The following is a 23,188-nucleotide window of genomic DNA, read 5'->3' as shown; positions in this document are numbered from 1 at the left end:
TCACAATATAGTTCAAAGCCCATCCCAAATCAATATGCATATTATTCAAGGGACAAAAAGAGGTTCTATTATGTGCACAGCAGTTAACACTTTCTTTTAATGGTTCATATTTCTTCATGTAAAAAGAACACTGTTTTGTATATTTCAGATTTGGAATATTTAATTGCTGTGAGATTAATTTGGTGGTCTCAGACCAGTTACCAGCACCTAGATGCCATCCTCACAAAAACCACCACTGAAATTGGTACCAAATAGCACTCTGGTTGGCTCTCTCATCAGTGAAGTCAAGGACCAAAAGGGCAGAGAGAATGACCTGTCCTTTACCACCTAGAAAGTGTTATTCAGGAGAGCATGGGGAAATTCGTACTGCTGCTGTTTGAGCTGACTTATTTATGAATAACTAAAGGGCTTCATTTTCCAAAGCTTTCAGTCCAACATCTTTCATGCAGCATTGAATTCACATGAGCTAAAAATGGACATAGAATGACCTCCGTTCCACTGTGGCCCATGCATGCTGCTCCATTCCCATACAATGGTCATAAAAGCCCTGCAGCCAGTGATGAAAATTTCTCAAGTATGTACAGTAATCATAAATGATCTTATGCTGCCATCCTGCAGGGGGCATGGGGCTAGGAGGCAGAAGAGGTCATATCAGTACTTGATAGAGTCTTTGCAGCTCCGTATTAAGGAACAGCTCCTAGGAAGCTTTTGGGGGGCTGCTGTAAATGAGAGAAGCCTGTGGTTGCTCTAATTTACACCACATGGTACACCAGCTGGTCCCTATAATGCTCTAGAATTGGGAGAGTGTAAAGAAGTTATAAAGCCATCTTTACTCCCTTTCCCTGGGGCTGCACGTTCTCTACTGAGCCTCTTGGCAGTACAGAATCTCTCCCAGAGCTATACCTTATGTGCTTAGGGTTTATCTAAAAATAGAATGCAGAGTGTTAACAAAAGGTAGGGCTCCCCCTGGTGGTTGCCACAAGGAAATAGATCCATATGGAGATACTGGCAAACTATGGTCCTTAGACTTGACTTGGCATAATAAATAGTCCTTACAGGATAGTTTTGCTTTTCCAGATCATTTTACAATAATTTTATTTAGAAATGTTGGAATATATCAGGGCAAGAGGAAGCATTTGACTTTAGTCTCAAACTCTTCATTGTAATCTCATAGTAAACTGTGCTGTTTTAGCATAAGTAACATAAGTGTGATTCCAATATATATCATCTTCCAAGCAAAGTACAAACATTGCTTTTTGCAGTAGTAATCAGCTGTTGGATACAAGTTTGACTAACCACATGCCAAGGGGAACCTTGAATAAGTTCAGCTAGTTCAGCTAGTTAACCCTTGGGCTAATCAAAGGAATTTTCAATGTAACTAGTAGATGTGGGGGACCTAACCCTGTTTCAAACAAGAGGGAATTTTGGATTATCAATGTTATTCTCGAAATGAAAGTGTCAATTTTCAGGCCTACCAGAATTTAGGGTGTCAATTTAGTAGTTTCTGGAGATAGGTGTGAACTGCAAAATTCAAATCTGGATTTAGATTTTGGAGTTCCCAAAGTTATGAAGTGCTTAGTTCCAGGGGTGGTTCAATACAATATATAGAGAGGTGTTAGCAGTGAAATTTGCATCAAGTCCAAGTTCAGATTCCGCACTACTCTGGTGATCAGAGGTACATGAGTCTGGGGGTTTGATTCAGGCCCTTCACTAATTTTGTTTTATTTTAATATCTAGAAACTGTGGATCTGAGTCTGAGATATGCAGAGTTCTTCCTGCCAAAATCAGCAGGAATTTAGTTCCCGTAGCACCTCACAGTAATTTTTGGCATTTTGCTGGATTGGTCTGTATTTGTCCTCTATTCTTTTAAATTGCTTTCCTTCACGGTGCCAAGTGGGATGAAGCAGCTTTTCTGTGCTGTATAAAACCACCACATTAAAGTTTGGATGCTTTACCACATATTATGGAAAGACAAGGACATGTAATAATTACAGCATTGTTGCTGGCAGCCTACAGCAGAGAAGTCCTTGACCCCAGAAGCTGAACTGCCAGGAGACACACAGTACATCTTACCTATATCAGTTTACGGTCAGAATCCCGGAAAAAAGCCTGTATTCTGGGCCACTTGTTAATACTTGAAGAAAGTTCTATAGAGAGCATGAATGAAAGGTTTTTCAGCTCCTGTGGTTCATTTCAGTTGCATGATTTGTGTTTTGTTTTGTCAGCCTTCAGTGATGTCACTTTTGTGATACCAAAAAATGTTGTTGAAACAAACTAGAAATATTCCCCAATCCATTCTCACTAGAAAAAACAGGACATTGCTGCTGCTGTAGTGCTTAGCATAACAACGTTTCCAAAACAGGATGTTCTCTGTCCTGCACACAGGTATTGAGGCAACTCTAGTAGCAGCCCTGTTTGCTACTTTAGATTGGTGAGCAAACTCAGCTATCTGCCTAATTTGAATACATTAGATTTAACTAGGGCTTGATCATCTGACACATTAGGACTTATCCAAGCAAATTCACAGCCCTCTGCAAAGTTATAGTCCTCACTGCAACGCCAGTGTTCGAGGTGACCTAAGCTCCTGTGGCATGATGGATGTAAGGTTGTTCAGCTCTTACAAGGGACATGGGGATCCAAAATGGGGGTACATGTTTGTGGAAGGAAATTAAGGAGTGTCCTCTTTCCTTTTAAACAGGACAAAGAGGCTAACCTGTGATGTGCCCCAGGCAAGGCTGCATTAGAAAGAAAGATGTCTTGATTCCCCAGGAGCTCAAGTTATTAGCCTCAGAGCTCAGTCCACACAAAGCAGCTTACGCTCCTTATGATGCAGTATTGGATCACGAGCGGTTTTGGTAAGTCTCCTTGTGGATGGAGGCTTGGCAGCATCATCTTTGTCAGTCATTGTCAGGTACAGTGGTCTCAGTTAAACTTTCCAGTTTTGCTTGACTACAGCATTGCCAATAATAAGCATATGCTACAGTAAGAATACTAAGTTTAGGGAAACTGAATACTGTGGTAACATTATTTACTTGCAAAGCAAATCCAAGTCTTTTAAGGATGACCACTGAACATTTAATACTAAATTACATTTTTTTACATACATACCTTATATAAATATTCCATCTAAATCTCTTATGGGAGAGTTGTTGTGGATTGGCAGCTCTGGAGACCTTTTGTGATCACTAATTCCCATGAATAATGAAAAGTATATAAAGAGAATCTATACCTTGTGCTTAATTCTTCATTGCAATCTGCCCCTTCTACTCTACTCACTGAAAATCTGGTTAAAATGGTCCCTAGGGAATATCTCCAGAGCAGAGGATTTTCCCATCTGGCCTGAGGATTCTGTACTTAACCCCCTTCCCAGCTCCTCTCTTAAGTGATGCCAGGGAAGAAAGGAGGCATTCTGCAGAGATTCTAGAGAGAGGGAGGGAGTAATGGCCAGAGGATGCTGTGGTCTAGCTATCCACAGGGATCATGGGCAGCTCTCTGTTTGTTGAGGCCACTGGCTTCCCCAAAAATATGGGGAGCACAAATGTGGATTAAAGACGCCTCTGTCCATCCCCCACACAATAACTACACAGAATACAGAAATGGAAAATCACGGCCAATATGTGGAGGACTGGTCATACAACAAACATTAAAATACCTCTCTTGGCAGCTGTCTAGGTTACATAGTTAAGGACTTACATTCTTATTTAGTAATGTGTTCATTTGAAACAAAATATAGGGATGTGTCAAATTCTTACTCAAGTAGTCTTTAGTTGAATGAGAACAGGTTACTCACGCAAGTAAATGTTTGCAGTGTTGGGAACTGTAATGTTTAACTGGTCCCAGAAAATAAAGGAAATCTTTTTCCCCAAAGAAGCAAATAAATAGATTATCTTGCCAGTTATTTTTTTTTTTAAAAAGAGCTCTTCGTTCAGAACTGAGTGTTTAAATCCAACTGGTGGCTATGAAATCATTCTCTTGCATGAAACTGGACAGGGCCACTTTCTGTCCAATCAAAACATAGAACAGTAAATGAAGGCAACATTCATCAGCTTCAGTCATTGACCTATTTTCTCCTTAAATAGTTGCAATATATACCTGATAAGTCTCCAAATATAGCTAGAACAATTTCCTAGGCTTTACACTAGGGCAGTCGACTAATCGCAGTTAACTTACGTGATTAACTGAAAAAAATGAATCATGATTAAAAAAATTAATCGCGATTAATCTCAGTCCTGTTAAACAATAGAATACCAATTAAAATTTATTCAATATTTTGGATGTTTTTCTACATTTTCATATATATTGTATTCTGTGTTGTAATTGAGATCAAAGTGTATATTATTTTTTATTCTAAATATTTGCACTGTAAAAATGATAAAAGAAATAGTATTTTTCAGTCACCTCATACAAGTACTGTACTGCAATCTCTTTGTCGTGAAAGTGCAATTTACAAATGTAGAGTTTTTTTGTTAAATAACTGCACTCAAAAACAAAACAATGTAAAACTTCAGAGCCTACAAGGCCACTCAGTCCTACTTCTTGCTCAGTGATTCGCTAAGACAAACACATTTGTTTACATTTACAGGAAATAATACTGCCCTCTTCTTATTTACAATGTCCCCTGAAAGTGAAAACAGACATTTGCATGACACTTTTGTAGCTGGGATTGCAAGGTATTTACGTGCCAGATATGATAAACATGCACATACCCCTTCATGCTTCAGCCATCATTCCAGAGGAAATGCTTCATGCTGCTGATGCTCGTTAAAAAAAATGTGTTAATTAAATTTGTGATTGAACTCCTTGGGGGAGAATTGTGTGTCCCCTGCTCAGTTATACCTGTATTCTGCCATATATTTCATGTTATAGTCATCTCAGATGATGACCCAGCATATATTGTTCATTTTAAGAACACTTTCACAGCAGATTTGACAAAATGCAAAGAAGGTACCAATGTGAGATTTCTAAAGATAGCTACAGCACTCGACCCAAGGTTTAAGAATCTGAACTGCCTTCCAAAATCTGAGAGGCATGAGGTGTGGAGTATGCTCTCAGAAGTCTTAAAAGAACAAAACTCTGATGCAGAAACTACAGAACCCAAACCACCAAAAAAGAAAGCTGCTTTTGATTGTTACTGAGCAGAACCCATCATCAGCATGGACATGTGTCCCCTGGAAAGGTGGTTGAACAATGAAGGGACATATGAATCTTTAGCGAATCTGGCACATAAATATCTTGGACGCTGGCTATAACAGTGCCACGAGAACACCTGTTCTCACTTTCAGGTGACATTGTAAACAAGAAGCAGGTAGCATTATCTCCTGCAAGTGTAAACAAACTTATTTGTCTGAGTGATTGGCTGAACAAGAAGTAGGACTGAGTGGACTTGCAGGCTCTAAAATTTTACATTGCATTCAAAAATAAAACAGGTTTTTTGGTACATAATTTTTCATTTATAAGTTTAACTTTCATGATAAAGAGATTGCACTACAGTACTTGTATTAGGTGAATTGAAAAATAGTATTTCTTTTGCTTTTTACAGTGCAAATATTTGTAATAAAAATAAATAGAGTGAGCACTGTACGCTTTGTATTTGGTGTTGTAATTGAAATCAATATATTTGAAAATGTAGAAAATGTCCAAACAATTTAAATAAAAAATGGTATACTATTGTTGTTTAACAGTACGACTAATCGCAATTAATTTTTTTAATCGCTTGACAGCCCTACTTTACACTAAAACTGTGTTTTAGATTTAAGCCTATTATGAGCACTGAAATAAATGCCAGGGCACAGGAAGTTTTCAAAGCTTCTCAGTAAATGTAACTGCTTGTCTATTTTTGGTTTATCAGGAAAATGGGATTAGAGGTATTTTTACATTTTTCTCTAAAAAAGATGTATATATTGAGTGGGAATATAATCTATTTTGCTTTCTATTGTTAAAAGTGATGTTTTTACTTGAAAACATTGCTGAATTATACAAAATAAATATTGGCTAAGTGATGTATAACAACATTGCAAATGTAGGTAGACTGTACACTACATAGTTTTTGCTCTAATTAGTTTTAGTCTGTGTGCATATAAATTAGTAATTGCATGCACAAACATGCAGCTTCACACACAATTCCCAGTTTTCATGAGTGAATGTGACTGCAAAAACTGGTGCACCCTCAAATATTCTAGGAATATTTTTAGAAGACTTGGAAATAATTTTCTTATTTCCTAGGCCCCAACTCCTCTGCTGTGCCCAGTCTCCGCTGGATACAGCAATGAGGAAGGGCTGTCAGGACCCAGCTGTAGTTACCTGATCCTAGAATTTTTTTTGTTTTTTTTGTTTTTTGGCCAGTGTAGAGTAGCCTGAAGGCAGCTATAAACTCTGCCAACTTGTAACAGCTCTCACCAAATGCTCTGCTAGTTGGAATGGGCAGAAATCAGTACACTCCAGCCCCCCCAAGGTACGCCTTCATAGGTGGCGGCCATGCAATGGTAATTAAGCTAACAGAGTATGACTGCTAACAATTCCCCCACACTGGTTCTGCTCACTTTGTGCCACTGGAGCGGGGTAAAGGGACCAGGATCTAGCATCTAGTGTGTATGGTCCACTCCTAAAAGGTGCTGAGCACTCGTAATGCCCAGTGTTTCTATAAATTGCTATAATTGAGCAATATATGCTATAATGCCACAGAAAGCATTTGCCCATGAGTCTACTGTTCAGAAAAGAAGATAAAAAGGGTGACTGGGGGGTTGATTTTATTGTTTAGATATAGTTAGTGCTGTGTCTAGTTTAATAGATGAGGTAAGAGAAGTTGTTTTTTAAAAGTGGAGACATGCCTACTTTAACAAACAGAATTTATTAGATCCTGAATAATAGCAGAGAGTGATTATTCTACAAGACAAATGATTATAGCTTTGGAGTAGAACCATGTACAACAAACACAGGAAAAGTTTCTAAACCACTTAAAGAGGCTACACGTAGAGACAATTATTTTTTTGACCAAGTGTTTGCACGCACTCTTTTTTGATCCAACTTTAGATGTCTGTACTGAATTTCTGCAGATAAGTCAGTTTGATCTGTATACAAAATCAGCTATCAATTTGTATGTACAAATGCTTTTTTTGTATACAAGTGTCACAGGGCACCTGTGTTGCTACCTTGTGAACCTCACTGCCAAGCCAGTTCAGATGGTTTCACAGTCACAAACACAAACACACACCGGGCTGTTTATCTTACACCAAATTATGTATTTATTTCCCTCTTCATAGTAATACAGGCTTACAACAAAGGTAGGCTTTTCTAAAGCCCTCCCCAGCCCACACTCACCCTCTGAGCTCCTCTTGAGCGGCCCTTGTTTCCTCCCATTATATTCTCCCCCCAATTACCTTGTTAGCCCAATGATTGTCACCCAGGCTGCAGCAATGTCAGTGATCAGGGTGCTGCTCATAGCATCCTGTCACAAGAAGTCACTTTTTGCACAGACAAAACTTTGTCACATATAATTGTATGTCAAAATATGTGTGTGCAAAATTACACCCATAGTTCTAGAGCAATGGATACAGCCCTTTTGAAAAAGTAGCTCAACATATGAAGTACCTATGGTACTAAGACCAGAGCCAGCAAACTTTGCTCATATGACTAGTCCTATTGACTTCAGTAGTAGTAAAGGGGTTTAAAAAATCAACAAAAGCATGCAAAACAATTTTACCAAATTTTCACTTACAGTGGTTATTTCTTAGCACAAAAGTAATATGAAAACAGGCTTGCTTGAAACTTTTTAAAGAACACATAGATGGACATAATTTGTTGGGGAATAGTTAACATGGTTTTTGTAAAGGGAAATCATGCCTCTCCAATCTACTAGATTTTTTTGAGGGGGTCAGCAAGGGGTATCCAGTGGATATAGTGTATTTAGATTTTCAGAAAGCCTTTACAAGGTCCCTCAACAAAGGCTCTTAAGCAAAGTAAGCAGTTATGGGATAAGAGGGAAGGTTCTCTCATGGATTGGTAATTGGTTAAAAGATAGGAAACAAAGGGTAGGAATAAATGGTCAGTTTTCAGAATGGAGAGAGATAAATAGTGGTGTCCCCCAGGGGTCTGTACTGGGCCCAGTCCTATTTAGTGTATTCCTAAATGATCTGGGAAAAGGGATAAACAGTGAGGTGGCAAAATTTGCAAATGATACAAAACTATTCAAGATAGTTAAGTCCCAGGCGGACTGCGCAGAGCTACAAAAGGATCTCACAAAACTGGGTGACTGGGCAACAAAATGACAGATAAAATTCAAGTTGATAAATGCAGAGTAAAGCACATTGGAAAACATAGTCTTAACTATACGTATAAAATGGAGTCTAAATTAGCTGTTACCACTCAAGAAAGAGATCTTGGAGTCATTGTGGATAGTTCTCTGAAAACATACATTCAATGTGCAGCGGCAATCAAAAAAGTGAACAGAATGTTGGGAATCATTAAGAAAGGGATAAATAATAAGACAGAAAATATCATATTGCCTCTATATAAATCCATGGTACGCACACATCTTGAATACTGCATGCAGATGTGGTCGCCCCATCTCAAAAAAGATATATTGGAATTGGAAAAGGTTCAGAAAAGGGCAATAGAAATTATTAGGGGTATGGAATGGCTTCCATATGAGGAGAGATTAATAAAACTGTGACTTTTCAGCTTGGAAAAGAGACGACTAAGGGGGGATATAATTGAGGTCTATAAAATCATGACTGATATGGAGAAAGTAAATAAGGAAGTGTTATTTACTCCTACTCATAACACAAGAACTAGGGGCCACCAAATGAAATTAATAGTCAGCATGTTTAAAACAAACAAAAGGAAGTATTTTTTCCACACAATGCACAGTCAACCTGTGGAACTCCTTGCCAGAGGATGTTGTGAAGGCCAAGACTATAAGAGGGTTCAAAAAAGATCTAGATAAATTCATGGAGGATAGATCCATCAATGGCTATTAGCCAGGATGGGCAGGAATGGTGTTGCTAGCCTCTCTTTACCAGAAGCTGGGAATGGGCGACAGGAGATGGATCACTTGATGATTATCTGTTCTGTTAATTCCCTCTGGGGCACCTGTCATTGGCCACTGTCAGAAGACAGGATACTGGGCTAATAGACCTTTGGTGTGACCCAGTATGTCCGTTCTTGTGTTAGAAAGATGGGGGAAATGGACATGATATTAATGCTAACTGAGTTTCTGCTGCTAAAGTAAAAAAATCTGTGGTATGCTTGAAAATACACTAAAATTAAACAACTTCAGCCTCTGTCATTCATCATATGTCACTGGAAATGTTGAAATTACTAACTAAACATACAGATTAAAATCAAATTGTGCATTACAATGAATACTGAGATAAGAAACCTCCACACCGTGATTTTTTTTGTGAAGCTGTAGCTATTTTAGTGATGAATGGGTAAAATCCAGTATGAAAGAAATAATTCTTCTGATGAAATTTATGCCTACTTCAGTATACTCTCTTCAGAGCCTAAAGGGTGGCTGCATGTTTGTATAGGTTCCTATATACAAGTGGGTATGGGTGTCTTCATGTTATAGGCATGTCTGTATGTGTTTCCTTATAAAGTTAAAGAAATCTGAGCTTCATTGGCTATAACCTTGGCAGAATATAATGTATTTCCTTTCCTTTCTTTTCCTTTTCTTTTGTTTCAATCTACTATTTCCAGAATCCACTGCAACATACAGACTCCTTATATAGCTCTAATTGCTCCAACAATGAAGGGGTTATGAATGTAGCAACACATTTTTAAAGCTCTTATAGTTTTACTAGTTGTAGTTCAACATCATGGAAGGAAACAGCACCTTCCCCCAGTAAAAAAAATCTAACTTTCCTCTGGCACACAGAAGAGGCGGTGAATTCATTTCTGTGATTTCATAATTGTACTTTTAAAATTTGCAGTAAAAACACTGTTACAGGAAATAAGTAATAAACCAAAGAGAGTAGTTCAGAAAATCTCTCCTAATGATGGAAATTTATCAACATATTTCAGGGGGTAAAAGAAGATCTCTGCAGGGAAAAGGCAAGAACCTCAAAGAATAATATGAACCAGACTTAAAAATGGAAGTTAAAAATACTCAAGACATGAAAAGTATGAGTTAAGAAGACAGAGGTGAAAGGTACAGCTCAGAAAGATTCAGCATGTGAACACACAATGTGCTGCTTGTGTTAATGAGGGGACTATATACAGCAGTTAGCATGCTGGTATTTCAGGGCAGTGAAATGTGAGATAAAATGTGCTCCAGGGATAGAGAATGTGGAAGGAAAACAAACATTGCACTTAAACCCTTTACATACAAGGAATTTTAATGATGACCCTATAGCATAAGTACTTAAGTTCTTTAATTAATTTATGAAAAAGTAATGGTACATACATTTGTTTTTACATTTAAACACATTATATATGATTCATATCCCAAAACACAAAGGCAAGTGTGTGTGGGGGGGGGAGGGGGCAGGGGATCAGGGAAGATGACAGCCCCACTATCTCCCCTGTCCAGTGACGTGATGAAAGAACTCTCCAGAAGTACTCTGCCTGAGATCAGAGGTGGGAGAGGTGCCCAGCATCCTGAGCCCTGGTAGGTCATTTTGATATATTTTTTTAAACAACTCATTAGCAGACCATGGGTCTGAGTAGGTAAGGCTTTAGTAATTCTCATGAAGTATTTGGCCCTCACAAGGTGGTGGAAGGATAAGGTATGAAATTGCTAGAATGGGCATCACAGGTATTCATATCACAGTAATACATGCACTATATAAATATATATATATTTTCAAATGGTATGGTGTAACACTTGTTCTGGAGTGACTATGCTAATGGCTGTTTAATTTCTGAGTATGCCCAGGTGTTTCCAGAAGCCTGAACAGACTCAAATTGTTCATGCATTTTTTTTTTAAAGTGTTGTGCCTTCTCTTCTGCCAAATAAGCCTCCTGAGTCTTTACTCAACATTGCATGGTCAGATTTAAAAAGAAAGAGAATTTTAGTGCGCTCTTTTACATCACAACTCTTCCCCATGCAACACTTTTTGCAGGGATTTGGTTTCAGGCTCTCCAGAGGAGGCAGAACCTTTCTGAGATTACACTGGCCTACTACAGAATGATGTGGTACATTCACGTCTTCATACTGTGGCAATTGTGCCCCAGAAGTAACTATAAGAAATTCCAAGAGAAACAGTATTAAGTCTTACATGTTATACTGTTTGATTTTATGAAAATGAACACTAGTAACCAATGCCCGAAATGTAGGTTTTAGTATTGCCACTTTTTAAAAACAAGGTTTCATATTCAATATAAATGTTTTAATTCAATTTAATAAGTATAATTGAAAGGAGACTTTTGTTTGGCTTTAAGCATTCACTGACATTTTTTGTAATCTAAGCATTGCGCATGAGAACCAGGAAGCAAAACTGACTAGCAATGCACATTAAAAAAAATCTAGTTCATTTTTATTGTACAAAAAGTGAAATACAAAAAGTAAACACAGAATGGGGAAATATTTCTAACATTTTTGAGTTTTCATGCTATTTATTATTTTAAGGCTATAACTTCATGCTCTCCCTTTAAACTATATATTCAATGGTTAGAAAGGCTGTAATATGCCTTCATTTATAAAGCCACATAATGTAGGGATTCACAGACTTTAGAGATTAGCTTTGCATGTCTTTCATTTAAACTTTTGCTGTTCATAATCTATGAGTGGGTGAGGAAGCATTAATGACAATACTTTGTTCTCAGAGCTCCTGATAACTACGGTGAACTCTTTTTACTCCTGTTCTCTATTTGGGGAAATGGAGGCATTTAGAGGCCAAGTGATTTTTTTTTCCTCCCCAAGCTTAGAGGAGGCTAGTGGCAGAATTTGGAACAGAAGAGAGGTCTTCTAATTCCCCGTAGTAATCACTAGACACAGTTTCCTTCACAGTTTATGTGACTATAAGAAGTTGAATTTTGGATTTTTAATCACAACTTTTTGATATTGAGAACTCAAGAAAAATTAAACTTTGAATGAAGGCTCCCATATTTTTCCTTTTCTCATGTTATATCAAATCAGGAAAATATATAATTGACAACTGCACATTTTTACTTTTTTCTCCCCTATCAACACAGATACCAAATTCATTTTTTCGTGAAAGGAAAGATGTTTTAAGAAATACCATTTGTGAAATGCGCATATAAAATCTTACAATTTCAATCTTACATGCAGAAATTCAAACATGATCTATTTGGTGCATCCTACCGCTCCCCACCCTATCCCCATTGCTTCCTTATTTCACAGAGTCAACAAATTTTATATTATTATGTTCCAATTCTTGAGCAAATTTGGTTTTAACCATAGTATGGGTCAGGTGCTGCTTCCTTCAAAAATATGACTCAGCCACATGTAAAAACTTTTCCGGTTAGTTCTCAAAAGAAGATATTCTAATTACATGCAAGAAGTACCATATTTGTAATCTTTGTATCATATATGTGTATATCTGCTGTGATCCAAAATACCATATGTTATGTTAAATATTGGGAATAAAGGGGAAAAAGTAATGAGGACAAATTGCTTGGGACATTGAACTTTCAGTTGTTGCAGAGGAGGTTTTGCTATTTCACTACAAAATTACATTTGCATTTTCTGTAAACTTAACAACTCATCCAACCAACATTACCAAAAAAAACCCCTGAATATAGAGAATGAAAGGCAGAAAATTTTGAAACAGATCATGTTATCTTTAGAGCAAGAAGAGTAATGAAAAAAAATCCATAGATTATTTTAACAAACTAAAATTTGTTGAATTTGTCATTCAGCTCAAGATTAGCATTTTATTCAGCGCTGAATTCAGAATTTGTTTATTTATTCATTAGTTCTTAAGAACTCTTCTGAAATCTGTATGAGATACAGGCAAAGCAAGCTATTGTTCTATTACGGTTCAATTACTTAAAACTATATATGCACAAAGGCAGACATGTGGAAGCCAGAGCATCACCCTTTACTCCTTTCTATCTAGACACTTGCAAACACTGGTCTCCGGCTTATTAGGATCATAAATATCTGTGTGCCAATCTTTCACTGTTCAGCTTCTAAAGAAAAGCCTTCATGACAATGTTGTATGAAGGTACTAGGTACACATTACTTCAACCTTTCTAGTAATTGTAATCATGTGTTAACTTGTCAATTTCTGAAGCTCAGTCATCAGCTGAATTGAAAATATGGAGACAGTCATCACAGTTTTGTGTTGTTTCTACCTGCTGTCATTCCCATTGAATTTCAGGCTTCTTGTCAATTTCATACTAGTGCTGAGTGCAGTGGAACTGACAAAGAGCAGTATGCTATCAGCTACCCAAACAAAATGAGACAGGTTTAGCAGAGAAGTGAAGCCTCTCCATTTAGGTATGAATTTTACATTATGTTTCTGAGGCTACCTGCTGTCCTAGTCAAAGTCAAATCAATATTGATTTCAGAGGAACTCATGCAAGATGCTGGCACTCGACATAGGTGATAGAGAAGGCATGAAAGCACGTTTTAAAGTAGGTGCAGTTTTCACAATCTTGGGTTAGTGTAAGGGCCAGATTTGAAGGAGCTGACATCAAGGAAAACTGAAGAATGCTGATTAAAGCAGTATTGGACCTGGAGCCACCTTCAGTTAGAGCACCATGTAGTAAAGAACTGATCCTCATCTGCATAGCAGGGTGGATAAACTGTAGGTGATAGGATTATATTTTCTTCAGTAACTTCATTTCTCCATAAGAAAAGCTTTTCTTTATTCACTTTGTATCTCTTTGTCTTAACATTTGATGTTATTAAGAGCACAGACAACTGAATTCTACTTTCCCCATTGAAAATTGTGCCGATGATCCAAATGGGGTCAGTGCTCTGGGTTCTACTAACAGGGTCGGCTGTCAGAGTTGCTGTGGTGGTGGCTGTGAGCAGCATCCTCAGATGTACAGTTACAATGGGCCGAATCTTTTGCAGGAGGAACAAGGAGGGCCTTCTACACAACTACAGGGCAAGGAGTTTCTATGTATTTTACAGTGGCAGGGTAGCATCCCTTTCGTTATGGCAGGGAAGGCACTTAATATAAACCCTTTGTCTCAGGCAGTTTATTCTGAGAACAGGCATTTTTGAGCTGAGGAAAGGCCACCAGAACTGCTGGGCCCCTTGCACTGCAATCTTAAGGCCTAATTCTATATGGTGTTTAACACCCTTGCATGGAAAAGAAGTGCTTGAAGCACCACTCAGAACATATTCCTTGCCTCTCGAGATCTGGCAGAAAGGGCAGCATATTGCTAGTATCTATTTTTATTTTTTTTTTTATTACCAACAAAATTATTTAGCCAAAAATTTGGAAATTTCAAAAATTTGGAAATGCATAGAAGTCAGTTTCCCACACCAATCACCCTGCGTACATATTTCAAAGCAAATTTTAAAAGCATCTGCAGTCATGCAAAATACCATATATGGATAGTGGGCTGAGTTGGGGGTACTGAAGGAATTGCAATTTTGAATTTCTTGATTTTTGTGAATTTAAGAATAATATTTTATACTTAGGAAGAAGCATTTCATCCAAGCAGCGCAAACTTCTTTATAAGCATTACATGAATAAGCTTCACAACACTCCTTTGAGGTAGGTTCCACAAGTAGTAATATTCCTATGTGGCAGATGTGGGAGGCAAAGAGAATTTCACACTTGCGTGCCTAAATATGACTGTGGGCATCAAGATTTAAGTATCTACAAATCAGATGCTAAGGCCAGAATTTTCATAAGATACTAATGATTTTGGGTGCCTAACTTGACAAAAAAATAAGGATTCTCAAAGGGCAGGCAATCAGCATTTTCTGAAATATCAAAATCCTTTAAATGGTCTCAGATTGAGAACCCAAAAATTAAGGACCCAAAATCATAAGTGTTTTCTGAAAATCTTGGTCTATGTCTCTAAACGTGAATTTAAGCTCCTAAATCAATGGTGGAGTATCCTGACTCTTGTTCTAACGGTTAGACAGTATTCCCTCCCTTTTCATTTAAGCTCTCAGTTTTAATGTTGCATTTTGTATATATTGTATTGATTTCATTTAGTTTTAGTTCTCCCGTTGTAAAAGTTCATTTTCGACTTTGTCTGCTACCAAGTTCATTTTGCAATCCCGAAGGGCTTTTATTAAGTCAGCAACCTTAGCTTCCTTTCCCTTCCATTTCTGCCACTCTCGAAGTGACTGCATCAATTGTTCTTGCAAGTTATAAGGACTGGCTGTTAGAATTCTGTCAATTTTTGTATCAGAAATTCCTAATCTTCGAACTAGCATTTTCCAGTTCTTCCCAACATTGTCACATATAACTTCAAAAGCTACATTCTGCTGACCTGAAAAATAAACAAAATGGAAAAATCCAGTTTATGCCAAATGAATGATTTACGAAGAGACATTTACAATGTGCATTTCTCTATTAATTCTTACTGTATAGGTACCTATTAAGGATCACGCTGTCACAGTAAAGCCACTGGATGTGCTGAGGGCAGTGTAGAAACACCTCAGACCTGATGGAGTTTCCAGAAGCCTTGCGTCATACAGTGACAAAACTTCTCCATAAGTGCCAGGGGAGCTATGCTACCCTTTCTGAAAAGCTGGTTGCAGCATGTACTCCCTCACCCTCCTGCATGTGGCCAGTGCAGAAGCTAGTGTATGGAATTCCATGTGGCAGTTTAGAGCCAGAGATAGTACTAGTTTGGAAGTCCTTGTTAAGAGTAAGTGAGACTCAAATAATGCATAGTTCATGTACTGGCCTTTTGAAGAGGGGTAAATTTCACCAGGAAACTATTTCCAACTATTTGAAACATTATTCACTTTTTTTTTTTTAAAGAGAGAGGCAGACCTCTGCTCCAAAGTATTCCCATGCAACAGTGTTAGGGGTTAGATTGAAAGATTTCCACATATAACTTACTTAAAGAAAACCCCATTTATCAGTGGTTCCCACAGTGTTAGTTTGCAAAATAAAAATAAGAAGATGTGTCCACCTACGTTTTTCTGTCTCATCTAGATGGTTGACAACATCACCTTGTCCACTTTCTATGAAGTCCTGTAGTTGGATTATCAGATCTTCTCTTTTAATGGTTTTGATCATAAGCTGGAGAAAATCTACCTTCTCTTTTGCAATCTCCCGCTGTTCAAGGAGGATGAGGAAGAGATCAATACCAGTTTTGACGGACTCAAGCTTCCTTTTGCCAATTTTGTCCAGGCACAGAAATTTAAGGGAAGAGAGATCATGGTCAGATAAACTCATGGAAAATGAATGCAAGAGAGACAAAAATGGGTCCATTTTGGTAAGCCCTGTGAAAGAATATCAAGAAAAAAATATTTTGTGTGTAAGAAAACATACAGGAAGTCTCACATGTTGTTTGCTTTCTACTTGCCTAGGAAACACCTTTCATCAGAAGCTAAAACTTTCTTTTATTAAATATACAAGTTCTTAAAAACAAAAGTAAAGCTCTTTGGCATGATTACCTTCCTGGAAGGCAATTAACATTAGCTATTTCTCTACAAACATTTCTTACTTTCACTTTCACAACGCACTGTCATTATCAGTAACTAAAATCTTATACTTTCCAAAGTTTGGAACAAACTTCAATATACTTTCTCCAAAGGAAATCAAATTGCTGTTATGAACAATATGTAAAGATATGTTTCATTTCATAGGAGTTGCTACTTACTTCCTGGTTTAATCTATGTTGCCCTGAAAGCCTAGCCGCGATGAAGAAAAACTTTACTGTGCTGAAGGCAGCTCTCTTTTACACAGAGATCTGCCTGTCACCGGAAATCACATGAATGAATGATGCAAACTTTTCAGCCTCCGGGAGTGCTCTATTTTCAAGTGAACACTAGATGGCAATACCATACAACTATCTATCCTACCGTATACACACACATACCCTGAATACTAGTGCCATGTACACACATAGTACTGAATAAATAGATCAAAATCTGTAGTCTAAAGATCAACAGAAGAACTGTCAAAATGGTTCTAAATTATTATGAAAAAGCAAAGCAATTCAATTATATGTTAAGTAAAACATCACAGTTAAGGATTGTGTATATATTTACATCAAATCCTTCCCCTTAAGAATTGTATCAAGAGTAAAAACTGATGTTCAAAAATATAAAAAATAGAAAAGAATGTGAAAGGATTCAGAAGTTTTACTCTGAATTATTATGGTAGCTGCATAAAGGTTTATTTCACACTAAAAAAGTGGGACAAATTTATGCCTGGTGTAATTCCCTTTAAATCAGTGGATTTACATTAAGAATTAAGTTAGCATATTCTTTTTACTAATCCAATAGTAAGCCCTAATCATAAGAGAATCACAAGCCTATTTTCACACCTTGCTCAGTTCTCAGCACCTAAACTGAGATTGAACTATGACATCATGTTGAAACTGAACCCCTGGAAGTGTACATGGATTTTTCAGTGTAGGGGTAGATAAATTAGAATGGGGTAATTATGGAGTAAGTCAGGGTGCTCACTGTCAGGGTGCTCACTGCTAAGTACATTGTGCCTATTCCATATAGTTTCCTGCAGAGATTAGTGTTTAGGATATTGACGACACAGAAAAGTAGTTGACCAAATTCAGAATAGATATGAGGGCAGATTAAACCTTATTTGAAAACTATCCCCACAGTGAGGAATACATAAAGTTAACAGAGTCATTTTATGTTAAATTATGCACAATGTGTGTGTTTGGTGTAAACATTCAGTTCACTACCTGCCTCCTGCTGCAGGAAAAAGGGGTCTAGCTGCTTGGCTGGTTATCTGTGCATAGTTTCCTGCAATTTGAAAACATTTGTGAATGGTAAGTGTTTAAATAAACCAGGGAGTCTTGGGATAACTAGGCCCCCATTTGCTGAAGGATTTTATGGCTTCTGGTCAAGTTTAGCATTTACATAGTGCTTTACAAGCTATCAATCGGCACATAACTCTGCAAGGCCTACTTATTATTTTCTCTTTACAAGAGGGGAATGAATCACAGCAGTTAAGTGATGAAGTGAGTTGATAAAGGCCACAAAGGGAGCCAGTGTCACAGCCAGGATCAGAACATAGGAGTCCTTTATTCCTTGTCCATCATGCTATTAAGATGCTTCTCCTTGTGGCCAAAAGTCAAAATGGCTGCTCAATGGAGAGGTCAACTCAGCTGCAGGCTATCGGCAGCAGCTGCCTGAGTTATACTGCCATCCACAGCAACGAATTGATATCAGGTTCTTCTAAAAGCTGAGGGACCTGAGAATTTCACTGAACTCAAAGGTGAAGCCTAGAATTATGAATACCCCATGATTGTTAAGAAAATCGGACAAATTTTCAAACCCAGCAATCAATTAATATTTCAAGCCTGTTTTTATACAGAGAAAGCTTTTAGTTTTAAGAAAAGCTCCCAGCCTAAATTCAGCACTGACGCTGCTAAGCCCTGGGGAATTTGTGATTATGGGCTTTACAGGGACCAACCTCTGACTTTTCCCATAACTTTGTAAACCAACCTGAAGTTCTCCCCTGTACTCTGCTGTGTGTGTGTGTGTGTCTGTGTGTCGGGGGTGGGGAGGAGCTCTCTCACTCTTCCCCAGACCACAAACATTATTAATTATTTCCAGCCAAGCCTTCAGTTTACTAGGCACTGTACATACACAGAAGGTACAGTCCCTGCCCCAAAGAGTTTTCAGTCTCACCTATACAAACGCAAAGGTTATTGTCTGTGTCTCCCACATCTCCATCCTCATGCTCCAGTTTTAAGGAGGCCAAAAGCCATTTTCTACAACTTAACTTTCCGGCAAAAATTCTAAAAAATCCCAAAAGAACAAACCAACCCCCAACAATTAGTCCCTTTAAATTCTATCATCCCCATGGTACATGTGAAACCTTCTCTGACCCTACCTCCAGCTAATCACAAAAATCAGGGTTAACACTGGTGTCGTCACCAGCCTCCTCTCTTCTTTTTTGATCCAGGAGAAATGGGTGGACTTCCTATCAGGCAGGTGTTGTAAGATGGCTAATGTATATGCATCACCACTGCCCTCTACTGGCTGGAATATCAGACCTGCTTAAAGGTCTGGTTCTGTGGGAGCCCCAAATGGTGCAGGAAGGGGAGAATTACCAGCAGCAGTGTCATATGGAGAGGATATGCTAATACTGGAGAGAATTATCAACACTGATAATGATGGACATGATAGAACTCACTCCAGGCACTTACGTTCCCTGTTTTCTAAGGAACAGAGTAGGTCTAAGTATTTTCTTTCTTGTGTCCTGATGATGCCTTTAAACAAAGGCATGAGACACCAGAGTTACTGTGGGCTGGTGTAATGAGGTCCAGGTAAGATCCATTCACAGCACAGCAATTTGAAATACTCAGGTTCAGAATGTAAAGAATTATCAGGCATAAGGCCTAGTAACAAACAATATAAAGTCTGATTGTACAGAATGAGGCATTTTAGTGTATATTTTTATTCTGCAATAAAATATGAATCTATCAAACTGCATTAGTGAAACAATAAAATACATGGAACTCAGTTCAGGCTTGGTGATGTCAGTGGGTCAAATTCAGAGCTGAGTCTATTGCAAAGGAACTCTAAATTACAGTAATTTACACCTTTTTGGTAGCTCCCTCAGCATGTAAATTAAACCTCCTTAAACTCAGATTATTTTAGACACCTAGAAATTCAGGGCCAGAGTCAGAACTGATATGTGAAGTGATGTAATTGCAGTTCAGTATGTAAATGTGAGTGTAAGGGAGTCTAAATTGGTATCAACACTGTTTAATTTCCTTAGACTCACCCCTGAAATTTGGCACAATGGAGTTGCACCCATTTTTACCAAGCCTGAATTTGGTCTGTTAAGGCTAGTCTGATACATGCACAGTTGAAAAACCCAAGCAGCTTGCTTTCCTTTAGCCTATTGCCTCTAAAGCCAATTCACAGGGTTGAGTGAAGGAGATGTCGGCCAGTAGGCAACAAATTTTAACTTTTTCAATGTGCAGAATAAAGTTTAACAAAAACTATGCATTTGACCAGCTCAGATTTCAGTGACAGTTTCCCAGATATATAGCTCTGAGAGTGATCCTATCACATAATCAAATGATATGTAGATTTCAAGGGCAATATCTTACAAAATCAGACAGAGGGTGCTCAAAGCTTTATAGAACATTAAACAGATCTGTGCTGCAGAGTTTCGAGAACAGCATTAGTAAGAACTCCAGCTCTCTAGATTTCTATAAGGTGCCAGTCTCCAAGGTATCTAGGCATCCACTAAAGAATACAAAATGTATTCTGTAAAGGATTTTGCTCTCTGCCCTATGAGTTGGCTTCAGTTACTTTGTGCGTGTAAACGTGGTGTAGATGGTACAGCTTAGATGTCCTATTGGAAGGTACATCATTTGTTTCCTTGTTGTTGCTTTAAAAGCAGTATACCAAGTTGTGTGTATTGTACATTAATGACATTTAAGTAACATATATAGCACTGTGTTTGAAATCCCCTGAGCAACAACGGTTTTGCTAAGTGGGTTTGTGTTACACTTTTGGAAGGTGCTTTGCGTGGCCCAGCTTTGGCCCATCTGGCTGGGCTTGCCTCATTCTGGGACACCTACAGTCTGGTCCCCTATATACTTCTTTCTGTATTCTAGTACATTCACACAATGCTTCCTGTGGGACCGATGGTCTACTTACTCTAATCTAATGTAGATATCAGTGCTCATTCCCATCACATTGGAGCTGCTGTATCCAGTTGTAATTATAGTGCTTTCTCTACTACTCTCAAGCAGCATCCTCTGGGCTGAGGTCAGTGCATCTATATAAACTGGCCAAACAGCCTCATATAAACAATGTCTTCCACCCCTCTCCTCAATGACGTGCCTTATGGTAGGCTTGGAAAATACGGGATCTGATTTCTTTATCAGACCACTCTCTCTCATTTAATAGAGATTGCTTTCCCTTCCCAAGACTGGGAACCCTGGGTACAAAGTATGAAGTATATAATACATATTACAGTATCACTGTATATATTTCATCTCTTGCCTTGTTTCTGAGCTACAAGTCTGTCAGTTCATATTTATTTTGCTTGCCTTTGATATGATGAAAGTCAAAATCAATTTGATACTTTAGCATGATGCCCTGCTCCCTCATATACCTGAATAGCTGAGATAAGAGGGCGTGGTGCTCACTGGATCTGTAGTGGCTCATGACTGAGATTGTACAGATTAGAGGAGAGCTCAGGAACATGTCTTTAAAAGAGCTGCTACCACATATATGACCTGACTATCCAGATCAAAACCGGTGCCCCAGCTGCAGGGTGAGGAGAGAGCCAACAGGCAGCTTCAGAGGTAGAAGCTGGATTCAAACCAGATGGGACTTGAGAAAGCTTGCCTCCCTCCTGCTGTTGCTTTACAGGTGGATAAGTGGCTTTTGTAAGAATGGCTGGGCTGACTGTCATAAGAGTGAGAAAACTGGCAAGGGCCATGTGGTTTTTATCTTGGGAAATAGAAAGCAGAAGGGGGGCATCCAAAATGACGTGATATTGAAATTCATTGCATTCCAGCCTGGTGTGATCAATCATTTTGCTGGCATCCTCTTCCTATGGAACTGAATGGATCCCCCAAAACACACCCCAGCCAGAACGGGGCTGTGAAAAAAAGCAGTCTTACTTCTCTGGCCAGAAAAAAAGAGGAAAACATAATTGAAACCGGCAATTGTCAACTGCTGAACAAGAGAGTCAGTTGGTAGCTGGAACTTACAGATGATGTCTTCAATTTAAATAGGCTTAAATAGGTTTGAATGATGGAGATAAGTTACCTATCTGACTTTCAGCTAAATAGGTATCAAGTATCATTCTCTTTTAAGGAACTTATGGGCATCTCAGACAGAAATACTGAAGAATATTGCAGTTAAGGAGAAATAAAGTAACAATCCAGAGGGAAGTAAAAGAACAAGGACAAGAAAAGTAATTTAGCTGGATAATATCTCATTTCTTTGTACTTCTAAGATAGATAAGCTGAGTTCCATGAAATTTGTTATATATTGAGGTTCTTACACTACTCCCATCTTGAGGGTCTTTTGTATGTGAGATCATGAATGCTCTGCATGGACATTAAAGCTCCCGTGGTACTTTTAATTAATGAAGTGGTTTGTCCTTGAGTCTTTGGTCAAAACTTACCCTTTTCTACACGTGTGCTGTGTGCAGTGTTGTGGCTGCCTTCCATTTCACAGGTGGCTGCATTTTGATGAGGAAGCTGTTTCTATACTGTTTGTAAAGGGCTTCAGGATCCTAAAAGGGAATTGTCCAGTATGAAAGGGGCTTTTGGAAATGTAAAATTATCATGGTTTAAAAGAGAGAAAATTAGAGATAGACTTCTGAAATAGCTTTCTGTGGGGAAAAAAACACAAGTACAGCCAAGGAACTGAACTTCGGAATAAATACCTTGCAAACAGTTAAAAGATTTGACCAAGTAACAACATCAACCAAAAAATCAATTGTTACCAATGGCTGAACTTACTATTGAAACAAGGGGAGGGTTAATCCAACCAACTGTAGATACATTTATGTTGTGTTACTGTTGGCAGCAGAAGGCTAGCATCAGTTAAATTAAATTAAATTACCTTTAGGGGAAAGGTAAATTTTAAACTTTTGTTTATTTTTTCCTAGCTAAAAACCTCTTATATTTGATTTTTCTTGAAATAATCAATGTTTATCATACAATGTAATTAACAGACATTATACAAGCATTATACATATAAATATTATGATAGATCCACACATTAGCTTAACATTACATTGCTGTCCACTAAAGCCACACTTTTTAATTAAGACACATATACATTTTTACACATGGGGAAACTGAGGAACAGAGAGACTAAATGACTTGTCTAGAATCACATAGTGAATCAGTGGCAGAGTTGGCAATATACTATAGGAGTCTTGACTGCCAGTCCCCAAAGCTAACATGCTATTACTTAGTGTCTAAATATTGTATACATTTATTCTCTTACTTACCTGCCATCTTCCTTTCAGCTTCCAACCCAATAAAAACAGGGGAAGGGAAATACTTAAGGGCTGAAGTGTGTGTGTGTGTTGTCTCCCCTATGTTGGAGATACAAATTTATAGACAGTTATAAAAAAGGTTTAAAGTGCATCACCATGAATTATTTTACAGAGAGTGG

At 38.0% G+C, this 23,188-nt stretch overlaps 1 protein-coding gene across 1 annotated transcript; it reads right to left on the bottom strand.

Moving 5' to 3' along the window:
- Nucleotides 1–10,316: 10,316 nt before the first annotated feature.
- Nucleotides 10,317–16,790, bottom strand: FADD (Fas associated via death domain). Its single transcript, XM_084630604.1, has 3 exons — nt 16,711–16,790; nt 16,022–16,330; nt 10,317–15,366 (listed from the first exon to the last, which is right to left on the bottom strand). Exons 2-3 carry the CDS (start codon nt 16,317–16,319, stop codon nt 15,089–15,091), a joined length of 576 nt encoding a protein of 191 aa, XP_084486730.1. The 5' UTR covers nt 16,320–16,330; nt 16,711–16,790; the 3' UTR covers nt 10,317–15,088.
- Nucleotides 16,791–23,188: the final 6,398 nt, after the last annotated feature.

The sequence above is a fragment of the Lepidochelys olivacea genome, assembly GCF_965140295.1.
Source record: "Lepidochelys olivacea isolate rLepOli2 genome assembly, chromosome: 6".
NCBI lineage: Eukaryota > Metazoa > Chordata > Testudines > Cheloniidae > Lepidochelys > Lepidochelys olivacea.
Note: the sequence above shows the minus strand (reverse complement) of the source record. Positions and strands in the feature narration are given on the sequence as shown.

What these genes read in the sequence shown, in the direction of transcription:
- FADD (XM_084630604.1), bottom strand. Translation starts at nt 16,319, where the DNA reads ATGGACCCATTTTTGTCTCTCTTGCATTCATTTTCCATGAGTTTATCT. An exon ending in TCTAGATGAGACAGAAAAAC is followed by an intron (nt 15,367 to 16,021) that starts GTAGGTGGACAC and finishes TTTATTTTTCAG; the next exon opens with GTCAGCAGAATGTAGCTTTT.